Below are 25,116 nucleotides of genomic sequence, written 5' to 3'. Positions count from 1 at the left end.
TCTGTAGCTAGACCTAACAGCCTCTGTAGCTAGTCCTAACAGCCTCCGTAGCTAGTCCTCATGGCCTCTCTTGGCCACTCATTAATCTGGGGGACTCTTGTTTGCCAGGACTCCTCCTGTTGACATGCCATCACTCTGTTTGTCTTTGGCCAGGCCCTGTCGTCTCAACCGGTCTCCCAGAGACGAGGCTGGTCTCCCAGAGGGGCTGGGCTGGACGGCTCTGCCTGGTGTGTGGGGGGTGGGGGGATGGGCCGTTTGGAGCCCCTGTGTGGCGCCTTGTAATTTTATGGTGCCATCTGCCTGAAAAGTGCAGCGGTCCTAGTCGTCGGTGTGTGTGTGTGTGTGTGTGTGTGTGTGTGTGTGTGTGTGTGTCTGTCTGACAGTTCACTTATGGTATTCTCCTGTTCTAGGCACTAGGTGTTTGAATGTTGGCAGTGAGTTGAGCATTGGCTGAGTAAATGTTTAAAGGACCTCTTGACTACCATTAACCTTTGTCTGCTATTCAAATTGTAGAAAGTGCAAAGAAATGTCAAGAATGATGTTGACTGGTGCATTGGAACTCAAGAGCCTCCAGGTATATAATTCCTTTTGCACTTTCTAAACTTATTGGAAATTAGTCATTACAAACTCTCAATATACAAGACTCAATATTTCTCATGAATATTATATTAATGTTTCCACCCATCTTGAAACTGAGAAGTCATACTTATTCATTTCTACCTCAGTAATCAGTTTACAGTCTATTTTTAGGAAATGGTCGTACCTATGTGGGCCTACGGAGGAACGCTTAGACTGCCATTACTGAAATGGCTGCTGTTTCATGCACTCAATCATCGTTCAGAGATTTATATATGGCATTGTCACTTTATGATGAATGCCTGTGTTACATTGAGTCTGTTGATTTATTTCTAAAGCCCTTTACTGGTGCGTGTGTAGCATAAGCCATTTATTCCTTGCTCTGCAAGTCGACAACGTCAATAATCACTTTACAATAAATTCAAATTGAAGTCGCACTCTGCGTATGTCTTTTCTGCCGGGTGCATTACACATCACATTTAACTCGGATCGCACACTGATTGATTTGCAGCTGAAAGGATGGGTAGTAGTAGTTCCCTAGAGGTGACTGTAAATCCTAACTCTATGGGTGATTTATAGAGGTCCTTGAGTTTTGCTAAATGTTCAGTCAACCAGACTAAATGCCAATCGGCACTTTATCTTATGGAAATGGACTGTACTACGCAACATTCTCTACGCTGCTCACAGAGACGTGACTCACTCACTCGTCTTTAACCAGTCATGACATGATTTGAGGGATAGCCGGGTCCGGCCGCCCCCATGGTAAAGTAGGCTCAGGGCATTTCATCATGTGTGTGTGTCATATGTCATGAATGTTGACAGTTGATGATGCCCAAGATTTATGCCCAATTATTAAAGTGGCTTGGACGTTTGTTCCCATACAGCCTAATCTGAGTAATTGCGATGACTCATGCACACACAAGGAGAGACTCATGACCTCATAAACTGTTCGTCACCCGGTCACGTCCGAGTGACGGTCACATTTGCACACTTTCAATTTAGGCTTAGTTTAATATTATCACCTACGGTTCGTTTCAAGGAAGTGCACTTTGCTTCTTTTTTTCTCCCCCTATATGTTTCTCTGAGCATTCAATCTTCTGCCCAGCAGTAAAGCGTTAACAATTAACTCGGCAGAATTGGCTTGTAAACAAAAGTGTTGTAAAACCCAATAGGTCACAGGACATTACCCTTTGTCTGCTGAATTTCAATGCCCTGCCTTGTCGCGCCCCTGTAAAAAGACATGCACCATCAGGCTCGTGGAAACAACTGGGATTTTGGAGTTGGAGGAGTAATTTGGTTACCTTCCCCTTTCATTTTATTACACTGGGATCAGCAGCACAGTGTTGTTTCTCCTGGGTTTTCCGGGGCTTTCTCTCTATGAGGCTGAGGTAAAAGAGAACACAGTGTTTTGTTGGTGAAGCTGCCAGAGGATGGGGGTCTAATCAAGGGCCAGAGCTGTGCTGTCCAAATGGAGCCTCTCTGATTGTGTTTATGGAGCCCTGCAGTCTGGGCCAACACAAACCTCATCTGCCTAGGTTTATCACCTCCAGAGACGGACATGATTAGGTCCACACATGGCACCGCCAGCCGTATATCTCAGCTCTCTCTTTCTCTCACACACGCACACACACACACACACACACACATTATCTCTCTCTCTCTTTTGCTCTTTTTTTCTCCTTCGCTCTCTCTCTCTTTCGCTCTTTCTCCCTCCCTCCCTCTCTCTCTCTCTCTCTTTCGCTCTCTCTCCCTCCCTCCCTCTCTCTTTCGCTCTTTCTCTTCTCTTCTCTCTCACTCTCCCTCTGTCTGTCTCACCTTCAGCTCCCAGGACAGGCTATTAAACACAGAGAGAGAGAGAGAGAGAGATGGGGAGAGAGAGAGAGATGGGAGAAGGGGGGAATAGGCAAAAGCAGTAATGTGCAGCCTAGTGCATTGGCTGTCTGCGGTGTGCTGTGTGTTTGTGTATGGGTGGCCACTGATGTCTCTCTGGGTTTTAATGGCACGGTAGGCCTTAACACACACCGTCAGACAGCTGAACAGGGTGGTCAGGCAGGGGTCGTTATAAACGTGACCTCCCCTCCCCCCAAGCAGTCAAGACCCATCTGTCCATAGCGGGTTTCGCAAACCGAAATTCAAATTCCTCTGTGTCTTATCAATTATTCCTCAAAGCCTTTCTCAACCCTCCCCACTAACAGATTGGGTCCATTGGGCTGATTGACCAATGGCCTTTTGAAGGCGCTCCAAATGGGGGAGTCTCCAGATTCCCCCTCCTTCTTCTTCCATCCTCTGATGTGAAAGGGCCTGGCCATGCTTCCTCGGGGAGCGTGACTCCTCTTGGAAGGGTCCCAGGATGATGAGGCTGGACATGGACACTCTGGCAGCCCCTCACAGCTGGCAGCCGGGCGCTGTCATCTCCAAGTCTGTGTGATGTTCGGGGTGTTTGAATGGAATGAGCTTCGTCGTCTCAGCCAGATGTTGGCATGCAGAATGCATGTGTGTGTGAAAGACATCTTGCACATGTGGACCAGATGCCTACAGATGGGTCTTGTTGTCATCTTTGACCTCATGGACTAATGTCTCTAGGGCATAGGGTCCACCATACACCATCAACGCGCTGGTTATCAGTTCATGCATGATGCGTCAGTGAGTCACACACATGCGTGAACACAAAACGCACTCCCACAAGGACCTACCAGTAGACTCGCATCACCACAAATACACACGCGTTCACATCGGCCTACACATTCTCACAATGACAGGCATTGACACACTCGACGACAAGGATGTACACATTCTGTCTGTTTTTTTCCCGCTTGGTAAACAATGCTTCCCTGTGCTCTGAGCTGCTTGCTCATTTTTCGGATCACACAACTGTCTTTCCCTGCTGTGCGTCATTGTAGCAGTGTCACATTGATGCTCCAACCACACACACACACACACACACAGTGTGTGAGTGTCCTACTGTATTTGCGTGCAGCGGGGAGGTGCCAAGGCGCACGGGGATAAATAAGTAAATAAATAAAGAATAAACATGGCTCTAGGAATTCGTCTCATTGAAGATGAAAAGCATCTGCCTCTCCCTGGCATCTGCTGTAAAAGATATCCCTTCACCGCCGAGGGTTTGTACCACGGCGAGCAGCCAACTCTATCAGCCTCTCCCTCTTCCCCCCTCTCTCTCTCTCTCTCTCTATACCTACCAACTCAAACCAACGTAATTCTCACACAAAGAAAGAGTGGCAAAACAAAATTTGCAGCCAATAAAATGTACGTGAATAAAGTTTATTTTGTTAAGATAAGTGAACTTGGGGTGTTTTCTTGAGTAAAACAAAAGGTCTGTAAAATTCAGTCTGGTCCTGCTGCTTCTTGGCACACACTTTTGCAGTGTGTCGGTTATTATTTTTCTCCAACAGCCAGAGCTCAACGACAACGACAACAATCAGCTGTTCATTACCAATGAACAATTCATTACCAATGAATGTGGGACCTAGAGGGAAGAATTGGGAGACTTTTTTCCCCACAACATTCATTTATTTCAGTTTCCCTCTGCGGGAACTTGATATTAAAGTGTCGAACTTTCCCTGAATATAAAGTCGGTAGTACAGGAAGGAAGTCAGGACACGCCTCAGTTCCAAGGTATCTCCCACTTAAAGTTGTGGTTAGCAGGTGTTGAAACCTTCTCGTTTCTCTTGTGTGTGAAAAAGGATGACGAAGAGTTATCCGCTAACAATACATGTCGCCCAGGTGAGCCTAGGTGAAATGCCAGCAGCATCAACAACCTGACTCACGAACATTACATGCCATTCCTTCCCGTAATTTTTCTCCCGTCATCCCTCTTTCTCTTACTTTGCCAAAGCGACTTGTCGGAAGAGATTAAAGGAGAGTTCGAGATGAAGAAGAAAAGAAAAACTCTTGAAACGTTGCCTCGTCAGGCTCTGTCCTTCCCACAGTGTTTTCCTTGGCCCTGTATCACAAAGGGGGTAGTCGGAGAGATGCCCGATGTGTCTTTCTCAGCGTTTCCACGCGCATTGAAATAGCCACATGAGTAATGGGCTAGTCAACACCTCCGCAGGCTTTAGAAAGGCAAGTTTTTTTCCACAAGATACTGGGGGCTTTGTTTCTCTGACACTCTAACTTACTTAACTTACTCAACTACAGTTGACAGGCCACCCACCAAGCCTTAAGACACTGCAGATTTGTAAGAGGCAGTAGGATGGTGGAGAGACTTATTTTCTTACTTTTCTTGTCACAGTATCTGTGCGATCAGCACTGTGTGTTCACTGATGCATTCATTCAGACAGAACAGAAGTTAAGAAACTTTTCTCTTTAGTTTCAATCAACCTCTTGCAAACTTTATTTTTATTTTTATTGTTTCTTTGTGGAAGAGTCCTTGAAGACAAACGAAGTCAGCTTAGACTTCACTGTAACTTCTAAAACTCTCTCAGATCATCTTTTTGCGAATCCCCCCCCAAAAAACTGTTATTCAGTGTGATCTCCACATAATGGACCATTGTGCAATGCTGTGCGCCTTTATTGTATTTACTTTGTAGTTCTGCATTGGAAACATTGTGATGTTTCATGTGACTATCCAATCCATAGTCAAATCAAATGAAGTAGGCCTTTCAATTTGCTAAGTGCGTGTTAGCTTTGTCCCTTTGTCTAAAAACCACCAACCAACCACAGGTAGCCTAGATGATGGAGCAATCCTCCCCTTTCTAGAGTACGTCTAATGAGGCTTAATTTGTAGTAACACCTGCTACCACAACCACAACCACTCCCATTCCCAGGGGTGTGTTAACTGTTCAGTGCTATTTATGCATGCATGTTCACATGCTGTGATATCATAGCACTTGGTGAGATTTGAGCCCATCTGGAAGACAGTGTTTCAATTTCTTAATAGGAACATTAAGTGGGCTGGGGTCCTCAGGGAGTAGCAGGGTTGGGAGGTCCTCAGGTCTTTAGCAATCCCCCTTCGTGGCAGGGGTTCTGGGGGGTAGGGGTAGCCCGTGTCCTGATATCCCTTTTTGTTTTCTCATCTCACCAGGATTCTTTCTGAATTGTTGTACCACATTTGTAACATGAATTTAACTTTAAACTGCTTTTTGCTGCGATCGCTTAGAAGATTTTCTCCATTTATGTTTCTGCTTCAAGCATATGTTTGTTGATGCTGATTAAATACAGACTTGATCAAGATAATGTAGGAATACAACCTGCTATTTGGTTGCAGATGTCGGGTAATTGGCGCTGCCTTTGTGTTGTGAAATGCTATTTAGCAATTGTAGGACCCAGTGAAATGTGTGCAAATGAGGAGTTTGAAACTAAGTGTTTGTTTTGTCTTCCTCTTCTTCTGTCTCCTCCCAGGTGTTAGTCTTTGATCGCCTGAGTGACGGAAGTGTCTTCTGGGGGACCGAGGGGGAGCAGTGCCAACCTGGAACATGGTGCCTAACATTCACCTGTCATTGCCCCTCCTGCCCAGAGGGGCGGCGCCATTCCTGCTTCTGCTCAGCTGTGCTGTGTTCTCCTCTCAGGCAGACAGTAAGTACCACCACACTTTTCAGTGGAACATCCTGCTCTAACTGCTTTGCATTCATGTCAGATAAATGAACAAGCAATGTTTCTTCACCCTGATTAAAAAGAAGTTTTCTAAATACAACGTTACAGCGCATTACTGATGCAGATTAATTGTTTCTTTGTTTGGATTTTTTTTTAAAGAAATCAGCTCATGCTGGGCAATTTACTGCTTAATTTAACTTGGAACCTACCGCTGCAGTCCATTTACATTCTGTCTCCTCTGTGAATTCCATTAAGTGTAAACAGCTGCTTTTTAATGTGGCCAGCGAACACAGAATGTTCCAGCATTCCCTGTAAATGGAGGCCCACAGACTGTACTGTAGAATGTTCTACGGCTATGCTGGCCCCTGTGCCCCGCTGTCTGTCTGAATGAAGGTTGTGGCAGGAGGAGAACGAAGCACTGAGAGATATTTCACCGTCCTCTAGGCCTGGGGTCGAGCATGAGGCACTGCCGTGCCGAAGCCAGGGTCAGGGAGCAAATTAATTCAACACATGACCCTTGCTCCACCGCGGCTGCAGGGTCACTGTAATTCAATTAGACCCCCCTCCCTCTCCTCCCCCATGCACACAGCCCCTGCAGGATTTGTTTTACTGTAGCCTCCCCCACCTCTGACTTCTCCCCTCTCTGTCACTCTCTCTTTTCTGACTGTATCTTCAGATTTGAACACAGTGTCAGAGTCAGGGACTGACCTTGGAGGGTTTATTTCACGCGCCTACCTTTTCCTGTCACGAGTGTGGAAAAATACAGAGCTTATATAATAAAGAATCAGCCATGCATTAGTCGGAAAAAAAAATAATCGAATATAATAAATTGACTGGGACCATGTTACTGTTCAGTCACAGGTGGCTGGGTTTATCGTCACATGATTTATGTGCACCTCTGAAGTCCCCTTCATGTCACTGACTGGGCCCTAACTCTGTACGCCCACTGCATCCCTGTGACAACGTGTCGCCTCTGGTCCCCACCCAGTCCTGCTGTAATTACATCAGTAGTACTGGATATAAAAGAGCCAACAAGGCCTTTTAATTACCAGACAAAGACACTTTCTGTGTTCCTACAAACTACAACCTCGCTCTGAATGGAAACCCCAGGCCACTTACGGGACAGCGACATCTGTTAGAGCCAGCGGAAGAGACAGTAGTCTGGTCTGTTACGTGGTAGGGCCTTCATGAGGGAAAACGGCCTCTTTAATATACATTAGTAGTAGTCATTAGAGGTAGTCCTGGTTAGAGCTTATACCATGCATGCGTGCCTGCTTGGGAGACAAACCAAACGCCAAGCCTGATATTACCTAGAGCGCAGCGCAAACACAAACATAGAATTAGAACCAAACCGGGAGAATAGACACCTACCACAAAATGGATGGGTTTTGTGTATTTGTTGCCTGTAATTTGTATGGTATTTAGTTATGCAAACGTGACGGCACTGGTTTAGCTGTTCCATGAATTACAGGGCATTGGAGACAGATATAGTGGGTGGGGTGCCTGACCTCGCTAGGCGCTGATTACTAGGTCTGTCTGTGTCTGTGAGAGAGAGTGTGTGTGTGTGTGTGTGTGTGTGTGTGTGTGTGTGTGTGTGTGTGTGTGAGTGTGTATGTGAGAGTGTGTGTCTGTGAATTTTCTCAGATGCTGAAGAGGGACGACTAGAGGGTAGTTTACTATGTTAGGGTACAATGCTGGCATGGCGTGGTTCGAGGGAGAACGTGCTGTGACCCGCTATCGCCCTCTCATGATCGGCTTGTCGTAAGACTTCATGGCTTTTTGCTACTTTGCGTCCAAACCATTCCATCTGTGGACAAAATGCAGTATAGACTAAAGGAGGAAGGACATGATAACCCTGACCCCCCCCCACACACACACACACACACAAAGACGTCACGTGTTCTATCCCCTGTGTGGCCCTCTGACATCATTTAGCTCATGTCATCATTTAACCCAGTCCAGGTCTGTGTGATTACCCTGAGTGCTGATCTCAGACGCCCATCGATCCCAGGGGGGACGCAGCCTAATCAACCGCCTCTCTCTATCCAGCCTCCTCTATCTATACACACAATAGATTGGCGCTACAGCAAGGTCACACACAAAGTCACACACGGCCCCGCAATATCTCGGCCTATCCCATACTTCTTTTTGTTGTGTTGTCATTTCGTGAGTTATTTAATTCTCTTTAATGTGCCTTTTGATGGAGATGTGCCCCCCCTGTCCCTGTCTCCCTTGTTATAGCCTGAGCCCCCCCCTGATCACCTCCTTTTCATGGGAGTTAAGACGACCAAGCCTCCCTTTGTGTTCTCGTCTGCTACTCCCACACCGACGGAGGCAGGATTAATAAGCCGTCTTTCTGAGCTGGATGAGGTTCAGAATTACTCTACCGAGCTACTGTTGTACCCTTTTGTGTCACGAGGCCTCTCCATTCATACCGAGAGCAGTACAGTCATTGTGAATGCAAGATAGTGACATGATTACCCAATCACAGATAAATATATGCCATTTAGTAGACACCTTTATCTATGGCGACATAATACATAGTACAGTGACTACACATAGTTCAGAGAGTTACACCATTACATTCTTAGGTTCTATCAGTCTCATGGTGGAAACCCTTCCACAGCACCCTTAAAACATACACATGCCTACTACCACGCCTACCGCACAATACCAAAGGTCTCAGGAAGTGGAGAAAATAACTTCTGTCCTAGTTGGTTAATACCCTCGAAGCCCCAAAAGCTGACATTGTATAGACTTTGAGAGGAGTGGAACCTTTATAAATTGATTAGCCGTTGTTTGTCCAGCCTTGAGAGTGTGAGTGTGGAGGATAGACGGGTTGGAGAGTGCTTGTGGCAGAGGGGGTGGGCGGCTGGAAATTGGATTGTGTTTTTAAGTGTCCATATGGTCACCCAGCAAAAATTGACGGGGATGGAAATTGATTCCTTTTAATTAAAAGTAACCATATCCACCATGGAGAGGCACTTGGAGAGTAATGCTGTTAGTACACAGCTGTGGTCCACACACCATCCAGTCCAAAAGAGAAGAGAGAAAGAGAGAGAGAGAGAGAGAGAGAGAGAGGGAGAGAGAGATGGATGGAGTGAGAGAGAAGTGGGAGAGAGAGATGGATGGAGTGAGAGAGAAGTGGGAGAGAGAGCAGTAGAGCAGCATGGAGAGAGAGAGAGAGAGAGACAGGTGTAGAGGGAGAGAAAGAGAGAGAGAGAGGGGAAGTGTTTCATGTGCCAGCGCAGCAATGTCAGGATGGCGGAGGGGAGGAAGGGTCGTCAGAGGTTAATGATGTGAGATTAATAGTTTAATTAGGCCGCTCGATAGCAGGGCCTGAGGCAGCCACCCAAACCCTCCGCCGTGGCCCAGATTCAACTCCAATCAGATGACAAGATCAGCCAGTGTCCTTCCAGAGAAGGGCACATGCAGAGAGATGGTGCAAGACATTCAATCCTCTCACTTATGATTTGTATGGACAGTAGCCACATTGTATACATGTCAAGATGTTTGTGGGAAACGGCTGGGTTTTCAGAGCTGAGCTACATACCGAGTTAGTGTCGGTTGTGTGGGTGTGTGTGGTTGTGCACATGCTCGAGTGGTGCCCAATGTTTTGGTGTTTGTGGTTCATTCTTCTAGAAAAATTGTGAGGAAAATGTTTTTTCTCTAAGTCAGAGGTTGGAAGTTGACTTTTGCAATGGCGTACATTTGCCTCGTGTGATATGAGGATTAAATATTGAAGCTCTTGGCGGCATCAATATTTGAGGATTTAAGATACTCTCCTCTCCTTCATAACTTCATTTGGTGAAACCGTGTGGATTATTAATGACAGTCTACCCCCCCCCCCCCCCCCCCCCCCCTGATAAGAAGAAGTTTATCGAACATGTCTCAACTGGATTCATAATTCATCTCAAAGCTATACCATAGTAACACTTCCCCCATAAGTCCTCTACAGATTAAATAATATAATATATGCTATTTTGGCGTTTTTATCCAAAGCGACTTACATTGCAATGGAGTCCATACATTACAGTATGGTCCCAGCAGAAATCAAACCCAAAAATCGAACCCCCGTTGTTAGCGCCATGCTCCCCCAACTGAGCCACCACAGACACTCAAGCCACTTGACTCCTTCCATATCCGGCTATTGTTTGCTGCTGGGAGCTCCTCCCAGGCTCAGTTAAAGCCAATTAGGCTTCACAGTAAACAGCTTGTGGACATTGTACAGATCCTACAGCCCCCGGGGTCTCGGGGGAGACACATTTCATATGTGGACCTAAGCTGTTACCTGAGCCCTGCCAGGATATCCAATCCTGAAGACAGGAGATAAACAACACAGAAGCGTCCTGGGTTCGTGTTAAGCCAGGGGCTGTTTGTTTTCTTCTAGCTCCCTACAGTAACGTAATTTAATTCCCCCCCCCTATCCCCACCCCTCCCCTCCCCTCCCTCGAGTGCGTCTGAGGGAGAGTTTAACCAATTTAGACCTCGGGACACGGGGCGATGGGGGCGTTGAAAAATTGGAGAACAATGGTAGGGGAGGTCTCCCCGGGAGAGCTGATCTCGATGAGGCAAATTAATAAGGTCAGCGGGGGTCGGACAGGGGGGGGGGGGGGGGTCGGACAGGGCCGCGCTGTGATGGATGACGTAACCCTAAAGTGGGGTCCCAGAGTGAGTACCCGTGCCCACCGCAGCAGCTGAGCCCCCCTATCCCTCTCCTGTAGCCCCCCCCCCCCCCCACACCCTCTTCTGCCCCCTCCCTCAGGGGAACATTTAGCTTTTTCCCCACACTGGTATGTCAATGACAGGGGCCAAGCCAAGGTGACGGCTGCCCTTTAGCTAACAGCGTTAACAAACCCCCCTCTGCCTTCTCTCTACCCCACCCCACCCCCTCTGCCTTCTCTGTACCCCACCCCACCCCCCTTCCCTCTGCCTTCCCTTTACCCCCCCACTCCCACAGCCGTTTTAAGAGACACGTTGGAATTTACATCACAAAGGCCTCAAACGACGGCATATACATATTCAAGTCACACATTTGAATTGTATTTTCCTTCTTTCCGTGCTTTTCCTTCTTTTCATTTTTGAGTGACACGCTGTTGAAACATATATTTGTTCAGCGCCCCGCACAGACACACATTTCTCAAATATCTGCCATTGGAATTCTTTCACTCTGTTTCCAAACAAAGAAATGAGTGCAGGCTCCATGTCCCCTTTAATTCTTAATGAGAGGGATCTCTGTGAAATACAATGAATGAATAATTATGTTTGTAGCCCAAGGACTTCCAATTTGTAGATGTTGCCTCTGAGGGTGTCACATATTTGAGGAGCAGCCGACCCCCATAGAAGCCTCCACTGAATACACATAATTGCTGTTTTAGATCAACCTCTCCCATAAGGCCTGTGTACTGTATCTATTACTCCCCTCACCTGTTGTGGTATGGCCCCGATGCCAGTGGTGCATTAGTCATTCTCAGAGATACATAACCATGAGGCTCCAACAAACAATAACCCATTGTTCTTCGGTTTAGGAGCTATTCAACTAGGGGGGAATCACCACCATAAGCTTCTAGCTATGCAGGCGTGCCATCATTGTCTCTGTGTTTGGTCTTGATGTCGCTTCAAGCAAGGCCACATTTTCTTCTCTTTTTTTGTTTTTTTCTTCTTTTTTTGACATAAGATTGTATGACTCGCTGTTGTTGTGTCTTGAGTAGATAAGTTGGAGAGAGATGGCACTCCAGTATGGCTGTCTCCTTTGTCTAGCTCGTCTCTTTAACCTGATATCGTGTTGACGTGGGGAGCCACAGGTAATGAGTCATGTCTTTGAACACGCAGGGAGGGTGCCAGCGTAAATGCCTCAAGTAATGCTAAACCTCAGGCCTGTTATCATACGATACTCCTCACCTACCCCCTTATTACCACCATCATCTATGTCTTTATCATCACAGAGGAACAAAGGAATATTTATCCTCCCATAAACAAGAAAAAAAAAAAAAAACTGCCCACCCCCCAGCCAAAATGGCCACTCCAGCGATTATAAATGTTACTTCAATGAGTTACATGTAGGCTACTTCTGCCTCAGAGCAATATCTAATTGTCAGTGATGAGTGGGACGCGGAGAGTCTGACTGGGAAGATCCAGTACTTCTTCAATTTATAATCAGCTTCTGAGGATGAAAGGTCCATTAATGTAATGTTCCTCACTTCGGGAGGAACAGAGAAGGGTATAATTGCACTCTGAGTTTATGGTCTTCTCTGCCGTCTTCAATAATTCAATGAGGGTCAGAGGGGCTAGACAGAAGCTTTTCTTCTTCTTGATGGTCCACCAAGAGGTTGAGAACGTTGGATGTTGGGTTTTTCTTTGCGCTGTATTCCTATTTGGGGGCAAATATCCTAATGAGTGCCTAAGTACTCCAAACTGTTTGAGCTCTTCTCTAGTAAGGCTAGTGCTTATCTATAAAATGGAGGCCTAGGTAGTCGCGAATACACAATGTTTCTAGGATTAAACAAATGGGCCCCAAAAAAACACAGTTGATTTTATCTGGGTAAATAACTTGCCAGGCAGACAGCTTTATGTGGAATTAATTGCAAGCAAGCACCGCGCTAATGGCCTGAGAACGCCTTAATGGAAGCGTTGCATTAAAACAACCAGTGCCGATGCCATCAGACAAATTTCCACTAAGTGTGTGAGTGAAAATGATAACTTGCTAATACATTATTAATAAGAATTAATGGTTTGCACTCTGGCGCGTTCGTATCGATCCCTCGCACTCGTACCCAACAGAGTGGCTTTCAATGGTGGGCCGCTCTCCTGCTGGAAGAATCCACTAATTGTTGGCCCCCCTAAGCGCTGTTCCCTCTCCACATTCATTACCCTGCTTTCCTAGAGCCCTCCGACATGTGAAAGGAGAGGGCTACTGTATACAGTAGCTGTCTGGGAGCGATGCCATGGCCCCGGAGTTGCTGGAGCTCTGCTCAGAGGAGGAGACAATAATGGGAAGTAAATAATGATGGATTCTGTGGCAGGCCACTTCATATAGCCCATTTATTCGTCTGGTAACCCCACCTATTCTTTCCCCCTACACAGTCTCTGAAATATGACACATTTTCAATTGCCTCATTCCTCACATACAGTACTGTACCCCAACACCTTCACCCGCCCTTGTTCCTGCAGATGCATGATGGGAAAGGTGAAAGGGTAATACGTGTGTTGACAGGTGTCCCTGGTCACCTGTTCCGACACCTCAGAGTTTGTTTGGTTAAGAACAAAAGGGCTGTAACAAGCGCATACATCACCGTAACCTGGGAGGTCAGGAACTCTGGTGCCTTTCATCTCACCAATGACCCCTGACCCCACCGCTGCCGCTCCAGGCGTCAGGTTAACCTGAGAACACCCCACTAATCCTCTCTCCCTCACAGACACACACACACACACACACACATACTGTGCAATGAGGGGCCCGTAATGGACTGGCTCAATGCAATCTAACCAAGGGATCTATGCAGATTTGTCAATAGCCTGACTCGAGGCCAGATCTGATCTCACAAGTCAACCAACTGCCGGTGCCTTTCAGTTGTTCTTAGTGAGGAAAAGCCCCCCTGTCAATGATGGTAAATGAGTGATTATTGGCAAATGGATCATCTCAGCCCTGAAGGGGGGTTTAGGGGCTAGTGTGGATTACAATTGCTGCCTATCACGATGGGTGATCCTCTCCTTGGTTGAGAGGGAAAAAACGTAAAATAAAAATGTAGAATTGTGTCGTGTGTGTGTGTGTGTGTGACAAATCAAAGTGGAGGGAGGGAGAGAGGGAGGGAGAGAGAGAGAGAGAGAGAGAGAGAGGGGGCAGAGAGAGAGAGATTCCTCCTCATACTGGCTGTTGCTGGGTGGAGGGTTTGTGGAGGTCGGCCTGTGTGTTTTTCTAACACATCTGCCATTTTTGTTCTTGTGACGATGGCATATCTGACAGCCAGGAAATGGGACAAGAGGGAGAAGAAAAAAATCGGAAGTCTGGATTTTCTTCTCATATTAAATGCCTGACAAAGCCGCCAGCTGAATGTCTTCAATTGCCAGTCGTAAAAAAAAAAGAACTTTAGGAATGGAATGAAATAGGCTATCCCCATATGCACAGTATTTAAAACCTGAAGGTATGCTCAACTATGAGTCAGAGGCAAGTTTGGGTTCACCGTTGACGTTTGTGGGCTGACAAGCAGGTGTTAGACATAGGCTAACGTTCCAATGTCCACACCTAGCATACCACTTAAAATACTCTGCCAATACATTGCGATGTAAGCATCGATTTCGAACGTAACCATAGATCGAGGACAGACATCCCCCCAATGTGGTCTCTCTTTCAGGTTTGAAAAAGATAAATGTGGGCATGTTTAAGAGGATTAATACTGCGAGGATTCCCTAATGTGGTGAGAATGTGTTGTTCGGTATTGCCCAGTGATCCTTCAAAATCCTCCCACTCCCCCCCCAGACCCCGATTTGTCCATTTCTGTGTAGCTAGCCAGGTTTGAGCCTACTGTAGCATACGTTTACATGCCTTAATTTGAAGCATGTGCCCAGATCTGGTTAATGCTTCCTGATCCTGAGCTTTTAGCAGGGGTTCGGGATGGAAAAAGTCCCCACCACGCTGATCAACTTTTAATGGAAATGTTGTAGACAGATGTGACCTAAAAGAGCCTTCTTGGAAGTCAGGATGATGCTAATCAAGTCTTGAGGCTTTGAACTGTTTTATAACACACGCATGCGCATGTGTGCACGCACACACACACACACACACTAATATATCTTTTGGGGAAATCCAAAGTGTAGGCTATCTTGCCTTGCTATTTCCCATCGTGTTCTATAGAGTTACGTGTGGCTGTCATCCTTTTGAAAAAATCCCCTTGTGAGGAGCTGACAGGGTGGGCCTCTGAAGAGGTGTATTATTATGCCGTGCCAATCAAAAGCCTTTCCCCGGGGAGAGACAGGTAGTAAATGTCATCTAAATGTCAGGTCTGCTAGGATGGTGTAAGGGGACAAAGTTGTACTGGCTAGACGTGTTGGATTAAATTGAATACACATCTAGACACGTACACATGGGCGCACGCACATAGTCAACATATGCTGTAGAACTGGAGATACTATCATATCTTTGGGTGTATCTCCTCTCTCTCTCTTTCTCTCTCTCTCTCTCTCTTTCTCTCTGCCCACGCAGCTACAAGCTCCCACCCACACACAGCCATTGTAAACCTCAGTGTCTGAGCTGTAGAACGCAGATGTCCTAAGGCAAGGACAGCCTGTGCCCCTCTCCCCGCCTCCCTTCCTTTTCCTCGTCTTATTTTCTCTTCTTCTCTCCTCCTCTCCTCCTGTCAGCAGCAGTAGCATCACACCAGGCTAGGGGGTCATGTGACTCCCCCAGCACAGCCAAGGCGATGATGCTAAGGCACGGGCCTGTCCAGAGAAGGTGCTACGTTATGCTAACTCGATATCGATTCTGTTCTCTCTTCCCCACGTCGGCCTGCTGATGCTTTATTAGCGCACGCATGAAAGGCGGCAGAACCCACAGCGGAGGCAGCCGTCGATGCGCGTTCCCTAGCATGTTCCCTAGCGTGTGCTCCGCTGAGAGGGAGGTTGCTTCCCACGTGCGTATGCAGCATAATGATTCACCTCTCAGTGTGTGACTCCGTGGGATGGACCTGTCATTAACGAGGTTTAGGTATATCTAGACCGATGTCTAAAGCCGCCCCCCTCCTAGATCCATTAATTCTGGAATGGGAGAGTGCACACGAGTGCATGTGCGTGTCTGCATGCATAGTAGTAGTATGTTACCCAGTTGGGGTGAGGCTAATACGTGTTCCATTGTTGTATGCGCAAAGGCTGGGTGCGGTACCTGTTACCTCCAACGAACACCCCAAAGGCACACATCCCAAAACAAGCACAGGTGTTCACCACGCCAATGACAAATCCAAACAAGCACAGGTGTCAGTTTGGCAGTAGCCACGACAACAACAACACGGCAACTGCGTTGGATACGTGGAGACCATGACACACCCTCAGGGTGGAAGGGCTTGATTGATTTGAATGGATGGATTTCAACTGTTTGACTTGATGGATCAATTTAGTGCTTTTTAATCTCTGAAACGTATTGTTCCTCTGTTATACAGGGTGCGTATACATGAACGTTTTTGTCTGATATTCTCCTTTTATATCCTGTTCACATTTAGCTGTGACACCCTTACTTGCAGTAGCCTCTTTCAGAGTGTTGTGCAGGGGTGAACAATTCAACTCCGCACAGGCCGGCTTACAAAATACTGGAAGCTTCTCATGATTTAGCTGCAGGTGTTAGCGGCCACAATGAATATGAGCTCTTTTATTGTCTGCTTTGTTGTCGAGTAAATGATACCCGTAGATAACCAGTTTAACATGGCTCTGTGACCATAGCACTAACATTCCCTTCCTCCCTCTCTCCCCTCCCTCCCTCCCTCTCCCTCCTTCCCTCCCTCCCTCCCTCTCTCTCTCAGGCTTGCCAAGTTTCGTCAAATCCCCTGAGGACCAGACGGGCATCTCAGGCGGGGTGGCATCGTTTGTGTGCCTGGCGACCGGAGAGCCCAAGCCCAGGATCACCTGGATGAAGAAGGGCAAGAAAGTCAGCTCCCAGCGCTTTGAGGTAAACATGGATATAGACACAGACACACACACACACACACACACACACACACACACACACACACGGATACTTTAAAAAAAAAAATATATATATTTTATTTCTTTATTTCTTTATATAAATTAATCACTATTTTTGGGTCCTTTGTGAAATGGCAAAGCTCCCAGTATAGAGATGCAGGTCTTAAGATGTTGTGGCGATCCAAACGTTTTCCGCAGTGTTATATTGCATTTTCTAAACACCTGCATCATTAAGCTTCTGGAGCTTTGGGCGCTTGTGGAGACTTTGTTCCCGGTTACACAGGTGCCTTACTTCCAGTGTAGACTGATGAGGGTATCGTGCCCGCGAGTTTCTCCAAACCAAAAGTGTGCGTTTCCTTCTGCCACATGGCATTTACATCAAAAGTAGAGATTCGGTTCCCAAAAATCTGAACTCATCCTTTAAGTGTAGCTTTACAACCTAGTTTCTCTTTAATCATTTTTCCCCCATTCGACTTGCAGTAGGACTCTTTATCTATTTTAATCTCTAGTTTTCAGGCTCATCTTTTTTCCCCCACCATTTCATTCCCTTTCATTACCCCTCCCTTGGCCTTAAATCCCTCATATATCTCTGTTCTCTTTTGAACCTGCGTCTATGAACAACCAGAGTGGCGGCAGTAGGTGAGAGCTCACACGGGTCCCCCTACTGGCGGGGCGCGGTGGGGGTGTAGGGTCAGTAGAACATCTGAAGACATCAGAGGGACAGGCAGGGAGGCTGATCAGATAGAGAGCGTGACATCCCGTGTCCGGTCCTGTCGTTGCCAGGTGATCGAGTTTGACGACGGCTCGGGTTCCGTGCTGCGTATCCAGCCCCTGCGCACACACAGAGACGAGGCCATCTACGAATGCACCGCAGCCAACAGCGCCGGGGAAATCAACACTAGTGCCAAACTCACCGTGCTTGAAGGTAAGAGAGTCTCTCTTCCCCCCTCCCTCCCTGTTGTTTTCTCTCTCTCTCTCTCTCTCTCTCTCTCTCTCTCTCTCTCTCTCTCTCTCTCTCTCTCTCTCTCTCTCTCTCTCTCTCTCTCTCTCTCTCTCTCCCCCCTCCGTTCACTCTCTGCTTCCCTCACTCCCTGAAGCGAATACACGTGTTTACCTCCATAATTCATACATAAACATTTGCCAGCCCTGAGGAGTTCATAAATTGGCAATGTCACAGATAGGCCGTCTCATGTCTCCATGCTAAACTCCACTAGTTGTGTCACAGTACTTGGGCAGACTATCCTATGAAAACATACCTCCATCTACTAAAAGGTGTTTTTGACACTATGTTGTCCTGAGGTAAGATGATAAGGGAAGTGCAGCTGTGAGTCCGGCCTACGTGCCCAGCCTACATGCCCCTGACTCCTTCCCCTCCCCTGCTGGGCTCATTCATATCATTTGACTGGCCAGCACCTGATTTCCCATCTCTTCTCATCTCACTTACGTTTTAGCTCTGAATTCTTACACTAATTGATTGCAATTTCAACGTGCGGGCACTAGTCTCTATTTCATTAAAAATGAAAAGGCAAGTGAAGGATATGGAGCTAGCCAGTGGGAGGATTAACGATCCCGAATCATAAGATTGACACCAGGACTGATCCCTTCTACTCCAATAATGCTTTTTTTCACCCCGTCTCAAATATCTCATCTCTCTTGATTAATTTCCTATTCTTTTACATTTTTTCCCCCTCAGTCAGAGATATATCCCAGATGATATCAACTAGATTCCCCCCCAGTGTACAGAGCTGTCTTGTGCTTTGTACAATGGCGAAGGAATGTGGCTGGGCACATAAACAGATAGCGTTAACATGGCACAAGCCACATGCCAATAAGATTAATCACAGTGTGACTTATGAGTGTTGCACAACACACACAATCATGCCTGGAGTCACAATGTCTGGTGACAGACTGTCCTTACTTCCAGTTGACACTGATCTCACCCACAATCACGCCTAGCAATGAACATTAACCCAAGACCTCATGGTGATCCCTGTAATATGTAAATCATTAATGTCTGACCCTGGTCTGGACGCAGGTCAATTACTCTACAAGAGCTTTTTTATCTGATGAAGACATCAGCTATTATGTGAACAACACGAGAGGTTCTGGCAGGGGATAGAGACTTTACTGTTTAATCATCAAAGTAGCTCTCTCTCTATTCTGCCATTGTAGTCCACAGATGACTGGACGTCCTGGAGCATACACACTCACACACAAGCGCACACACACACATACGCACAAGCGTACACACATGCACGGGTGCACAAGTGTACATACACACACACGTAGACGAAGTGTCGTCATTTGTACTCTATTTATAGCCCATTGTTTGTAGAGTAGTGATATGTCATGTCCACCTCGAATGAGCAGCGAGTGAAAACCCACGAGCACCAAAGATGCGGGTGATTGATGATCATGCTTCCTAACGACCGTGTAAAAGGGAACCGCCATGCTACTGTCGTTGTGCCTGTTGAAGACTGTGTCCCCTATATACCCTATCCTTCACATGTGACTCTATATCTTCTCAGTGCAGTAGACATCCAGCTGAAGAAACGGTTGGGAACAACTTAGAACCTAAACATGAACCCCTTTCGAAGTCGCTCTGGATTATAAGCTTTAGCTAAGCAAAGAAAGGGAGTTGTATTAATTATGTTTATTCCTCATACCGGGCCTTTTAATGCCTCGTGCCAATCACAATGTATGGATTATCACATGCCTACTGGCGTATGGTATATACAGTAAATGCACACTCTGCGACGCCAAGATAGTACAAAGGATGTGTTTTTGACTGTACAAAGGATGTGTTTTTTGACTGCGAAAGCTGCGTGTGCTGTGCACCGGGGTCGTGTGGCGTTCATCCACAGCGGTGAACGCCCTGAAATAATGAGGTGGTTCTCTCAGGTGTTTACCGTGTGGGAGGTACTTGGTAATGTAAGAGGATGTCTAAGGCTACGTTTTCATTTAACGACCAAGACGGTGCAGTCTGGGTGTGCCAGATTAGATGCTGTCACGTCAGTGTTTGGTCCCAGCGATGTACGATGAGATGCTTTCCTTGCTTTTCCTTGCTGAGGCGCTTAAAGGGGTCGCTGTACCGTTGTAGACACCCATTTTGACACTTCCCGTATTTTGTCGATCAATCCGGAAGCTGCCGAAGTGTGTTATCGTCGGTATTTAGAGAACGGGGTTGGTTTATCGCATAGCGGATTTGTCATAGGTCTGTTTTTGTCCTAGTGGGGTAGGGTGGGGTGGGGTGGTAGGCCTCTTCCCCTCTTCACATGACCGCGCGCACACACACGGCAGTGTGTAGAGTCAGGCACACCACCTTGAGGGAGCTGTGAATGGATGTTTTCACACTTTCAAAGCCAGCGCCGTTTCGTCATTCTTGAGTCACTCCGTAGCTCGGTCACGCTCTCTTTGTTCCTGGCGGTTCTCACGCCCTGTGAGAGGGAGGTCACGCACCCGTTTGAGCCCCAAAGTCAGAGCAACGCTTCCCCTGGGCTAGCGTGGGTGTGTGTGTGTGGGTGTTTTGGGTGGGGGGGGGGGGGGGGGGGCGGGGGGAGGTGTGGGGTCGGGCTGGTGGTGATGATGATGTCACCAAATGCATACTGCATTCGATCATAGAGAAGACAGACTTGGTGTAGTTTGTAGTTTCACTGATGGTTGCCACGCTCTCTGTTTGACCTTATAGCTATGCTAAGACTCTCTCCCTGTGTGTGTGTGTGTGTGTGTGTGTGTGTGTGTGTGTGTGTGTGTGTGTGTGTGTGTGTGTGTGTGTGTGTGTGTCAGCCAGCTTCCGCCTGCTGAGCAAGGCTACTCCCTGCTCCGGTAATGATAACAGAGGTCTGACCTGCATGAATTGGTGATGATGCAGCAAAGCCTCACATCACCTCAGAGGTAGTCTGGTCGGTGGTGTTGGAGGGGGAGGGAGGGCTGTCTCAGAGGCTCTGTGGCTGGGTGTGAGATGTCTCCCTCTCCCTCTTTCTCTCTCTCTCTCTCTCTCTCTGTTTGCATAGACTCTCTCTCTCTCTGTTTGCATAGACAGTGTGATAGTGGTATTGGTATTGTAGTGAAGGGACGGTTTAAGGGAGGTCAAGTGATCACCAGAGTGAACATGTGGCACATCAGCTCAGTGAAAGTGCTGTTTTTATGTCCTTCAGCAAGGCTGTTTGAATTGAATTGCCTCAGTAAATGTTCTGATGGAAGCTGCTTGTCTATTCAATTTATCAATTATAAACCAGTATTGGCTGAAAACACCAAGAACAGCTTCAACCTTGTTATTATAGCTTTTCTTTGTACATCCCAGAGAGCTGTTTTTGAAGGGTTAGAACTGGAGAGGTGGAACACAGCACAACACACAGGGTTTCACCATTTGAAAAGAAGACGTTAAATTCTTCTATGTCAAATGAGGTGCCCGTGAAAGAAAACGGTGAACGTGAACCCGGTGAATATGAATACCTCATTAGTTTGATTATACTTCTCACCAATGAAAAATGTTAAGAAAATAATTCTTTTAAAAAGAGGTGCATTCTTCTTGTACATGACTTGTTCCTGCCCGTGTTCTCTGCTAGGACGTTGTGTGTCCCTCTGTGAATGGTGACTGACAGGCGGACGAGAGGGTCTCATAGAGCTGGAATGTTATCTAATGGTCACAGATCGAAAGCCTCATCATTAGAGGAATGTTCTGCTGCTGAAGCCTGGTTTAGAACATATCACCTTGTCTCAGGTGTTTTTCATCCGGTGAATTTCCTGCCCATAATGTCGAAGCATTTATTTATTTATTTTTTAAAAGGTCAACCGAGAAATTTAGAGAAATGTGAGCTAAACTATTTCCTCACCAACACAGGCTTGCCATCATGCTTTATGCCAATACTGATTACAGTATGTATTAATCAGTTCAATGTTCTGCCGCTATTAATCCCCCTATGCACCGTACAGGTACCGTCATCGATGTTCTTATCGGACAAGACGTGATGAAATACAAAATGATACCGTAATTGATTGTCATTACAATGCAGTTAGTGGGGGGGGGGAAAACAGCCCATATTCGTGTCAGTAAACAAATTATGGCATCACCGGTTTGGAAAGGGCTTTGTTTGTCTGTTTGCTTGCATTCTAGTCCTCGGCTGGCGTGGCGGCAGAAAATGACTGTGACACAATGGAAGTCATAAATATCCCAGTAGGCAGGCGAGTTCGGACAACAACCTGACTGAATAAACAGCGTAGAGAAATCTCACTGTGCCTCTTCCTAGGAAAGAGATAAGTATATACAGTGCGTATTTCTGTATGATTTAATACCCCACACCTCTTTTCTGACAATTTAATCCTCACCTTTTCTTTCATACTTTTGAAATCGTTCACAATGAGCTAGGGTTTGTAGTGTACGGTGTCTACTTGTATTGACTTACGTGCTCATCCTCTGCTTACGCTGCCTGGTGTCTGAGTTGGCTGTTCTTGGCTGAGGCTGTGGTATTTTTCCCTTTCATTTAGTAGCTTCGGATGTTACTAATTGATTTGACAAAACAACTCATTGATTTGACAAAACAACTAATTGATTTGACAAAACAACTCATTGATTTGACAAAACAACTAATTGATTTGTCATTGGTCGTTTATTGTTCCTATAAATGTTTGGCTTCACTGATTGTGGTTCAGGAAGCTGTATCTTTTGGTAGTGTAGCCTATAGGAAAACATACGCACACACACACACACACACACACACTCACGCACACACACGCATACACACACACACACTACCACCTCCTTTCCGCAGGTGTGGTCTCCCACTGTTTTCCTGAGCTCCAGTCTGGCGGTCCGTGTCACAATTTTAATTCCTCCCACCATCTGCTGGCTTGAGGCCCGGCGCCGTAGATCATAGCCAGCCTGACAGTTACAAACTGCCCTGTCCAGAGACGCCTCTTCCAAGGACTCACACAATATGGCAGGGCGGAATCATCCTCCTGGCCTGGCCACCCAATCTGCCTCTCCTTACCTCACCTTCAAGGGCTCTGGGGCAGGGGGGGAGAGGCCATGCTGTCCTGGGTTCTCAACTCCAAACTATCTAAGTCTGTCTGGTCTGTAGGATTTGTTTGTTATTAACAAATAGAAGGAACAACTAGTTGAATTAAACGTTTGGATTCGTCCATAAAACCGGATTTGTTCCGGGGCAGCTTTGACTCCTGTCACCTGAACTTGTCAATCAATCAGTTGTGCTCCTAGCGAACTGTGTCTTGGAATGCTAGGATGTCTGGAATGTGTTTTCTGTCAATGGCAATCATGTCATTGTCTACGGGCAGCGTTAAGTCAATGAGAGAGAAGGAGAAAAGGAGGTAGAGAAGGAAAGTGATAGGTAGAGGAAAAATAGTTTGACTGTTGTGTCAATTATGTCATTTGTAGTGCACCAGTTTCTCTTTTTTTATTGTGTCAATTATATTTCCCCAGCAGTTTGATCATTCCAGTGTATCTTGGCTGTGATCTTTGTTTTGTTAATTAATTATTAAACTATTTTTGAATTATTTAAAGGGAGTTGGCACTTAACTTGAATTTGAATTGTAACAGAAACTTTGTTGACCTTGTTGACAAGACTCAAGCTATGTTTTGTATTTCATACATGCATCTGTTCTAGCTGTCCTTGAAAAACTTTAATTGGCGTTTTCAACAAAGATTTGAGATGTGCTGTTGCACGTGATGAATCTACATTGTAAATGTAGGCCTGAAAAAAATGCAGAAGTTTCAGTTTCAGCAGCTTGCCATCACACGCTTTAGAAGATTCTCAGAAGTTTGGTTTCACAGGGTGTAACATAGAGTAGCATCATATCGGCTTGTCCCTTTTTTACCACTTGCTATCCATAACCTTATTTTGACTTATCTCCTTTTTATAAACGTATCTACATCTATTCCTCCCACTCTCCCATTATCTAAATATCAATGTTCTGACTCACGCAAACTATGGCATCACACTTTTTCAAATGTTAAACTTTGATATTTAGATAATGCCACTCCACGCACCACATTTTAGGCCTAATACATTAAATGCAGAGGTGTCTATCCTCCATGTTCTCTCAGAGGCTTGTCGTCTCTGTGAGGTGTCTGTCTGTGGCTCTAGTTCAGACAGTCACCACAGCTCTCTGGGATCCTGACTGAAAGCTATCAGGGTAAAACAACAAACGCTGAGGCTCCCGCTGTCAGTCAACCAGTAGCGCCTGGGTCTCTAGCTCTGGCTGCTGGCAGGTGAAGTGGAGGGGTCCTCCTCCTGGGGGGGGCCGGGGTCTCTGGGCCAGTGAGTCAGCGACTCCCTGGGTGGATGGGCCAGCAGTGTGTTAGGGGGGGGGTCTAATACCCAGGCTCAATGAGCTGGCTAATGGGAGTCTCCCTGCCCCTGACCCCCTTCCACACACATTTAGAGCCCTCGCCCTGTAGACTTAACCACAACGTCCAGAGGGGACTGTGCTGGTTTACTTAATGTCACTGTTATGGCTGAAATGAGATTCAGGCTTGAAATGTTCCTCGTGTTATAGACGCGTTGTTCACATCTCACTAACTTTACTAGTGGGGGGAATTGTCCACGTTGCCTGAGAGAATGTCTTCCGGCTTTTGTACATTTCTTTCTACTGGTATCGGAGGGTTTCTTGTGATGTAGCTTGTGATGTAGTGAAGCTGACATGGGTGTTTTATAATGTACCTTAAGATGCATCGCACTGACATTAATATTCATTAAAAACATCACATCTCATCTTAATAAAGATGCACTTTAGGTGACAGGCAAGTTGACACCATCCCCGTTACGCCTGTTTTGAGAGCATCTATAGTGCAGGCCTGCTCCCCTGCAAATAATCAAAGTTGAATGAAGTTTCAGACATTTGATTTGGAGGATCTGTGTATTATTAATTATCTCTGACTGAGGGAATAAGTAAAGCCTGTCATATAAACCCCAGCCAGTGAGAATTTAATTAACCGAACCTGCCACATTCCACTACACCCGCCGCCTTTCTCCGGACTCATAAAAGCCACCTCTATCGGCGGTAATTACACTAAACATGTCACAATAAAGCACAGGCGATGATTAATTTGAATTGTTGCAGAGGATCAATGAATTCGTTTATTTGAAAGCGTCCCTGTGCTCTCTTCTGAGGAGCAATTCCATTAACTGACACGCTTTTCTCTTCTAGCCTTTTGTGTGTTTCCCTGTTGAAAGCACCTGAATGAACAGCATGTCTTAGTAGTTGCAGCATATTATAGTAGACAATACCATCGAGCTAGTAGGTATTCCATGTCTTAGTAGTTGCAGCATATTGCAGTAGACATATAGGGTTAGGGTTAGTGGG

At 46.3% G+C, this 25,116-nt stretch overlaps 1 protein-coding gene across 2 annotated transcripts in view; it reads left to right on the top strand.

Annotated features, from left to right (window-relative positions):
* The window catches only part of LOC308171590 (receptor-type tyrosine-protein phosphatase F), a 112,746-nt gene that overhangs the window by 12,080 nt on the left and 75,550 nt on the right, over nucleotides 1-25,116 (top strand). For both annotated transcript variants that reach the window (XM_080546464.1, XM_080546463.1), the window contains exons 2-4: nucleotides 5,935-6,108; nucleotides 16,632-16,777; nucleotides 17,578-17,719. In XM_080546464.1, the coding sequence (XP_080402590.1) occupies nucleotides 6,009-6,108; nucleotides 16,632-16,777; nucleotides 17,578-17,719 (388 nt within the window). In that variant the 5' untranslated portion in view covers nucleotides 5,935-6,008. The remainder of the gene's footprint in view (nucleotides 1-5,934; nucleotides 6,109-16,631; nucleotides 16,778-17,577; nucleotides 17,720-25,116) is intronic.

The sequence above is a fragment of the Nansenia antarctica genome (genome assembly GCF_963989245.1).
Source record: "Nansenia antarctica genome assembly, chromosome: 16".
NCBI lineage: Eukaryota > Metazoa > Chordata > Actinopteri > Argentiniformes > Microstomatidae > Nansenia > Nansenia antarctica.
Note: the sequence above shows the minus strand (reverse complement) of the source record. Positions and strands in the feature narration are given on the sequence as shown.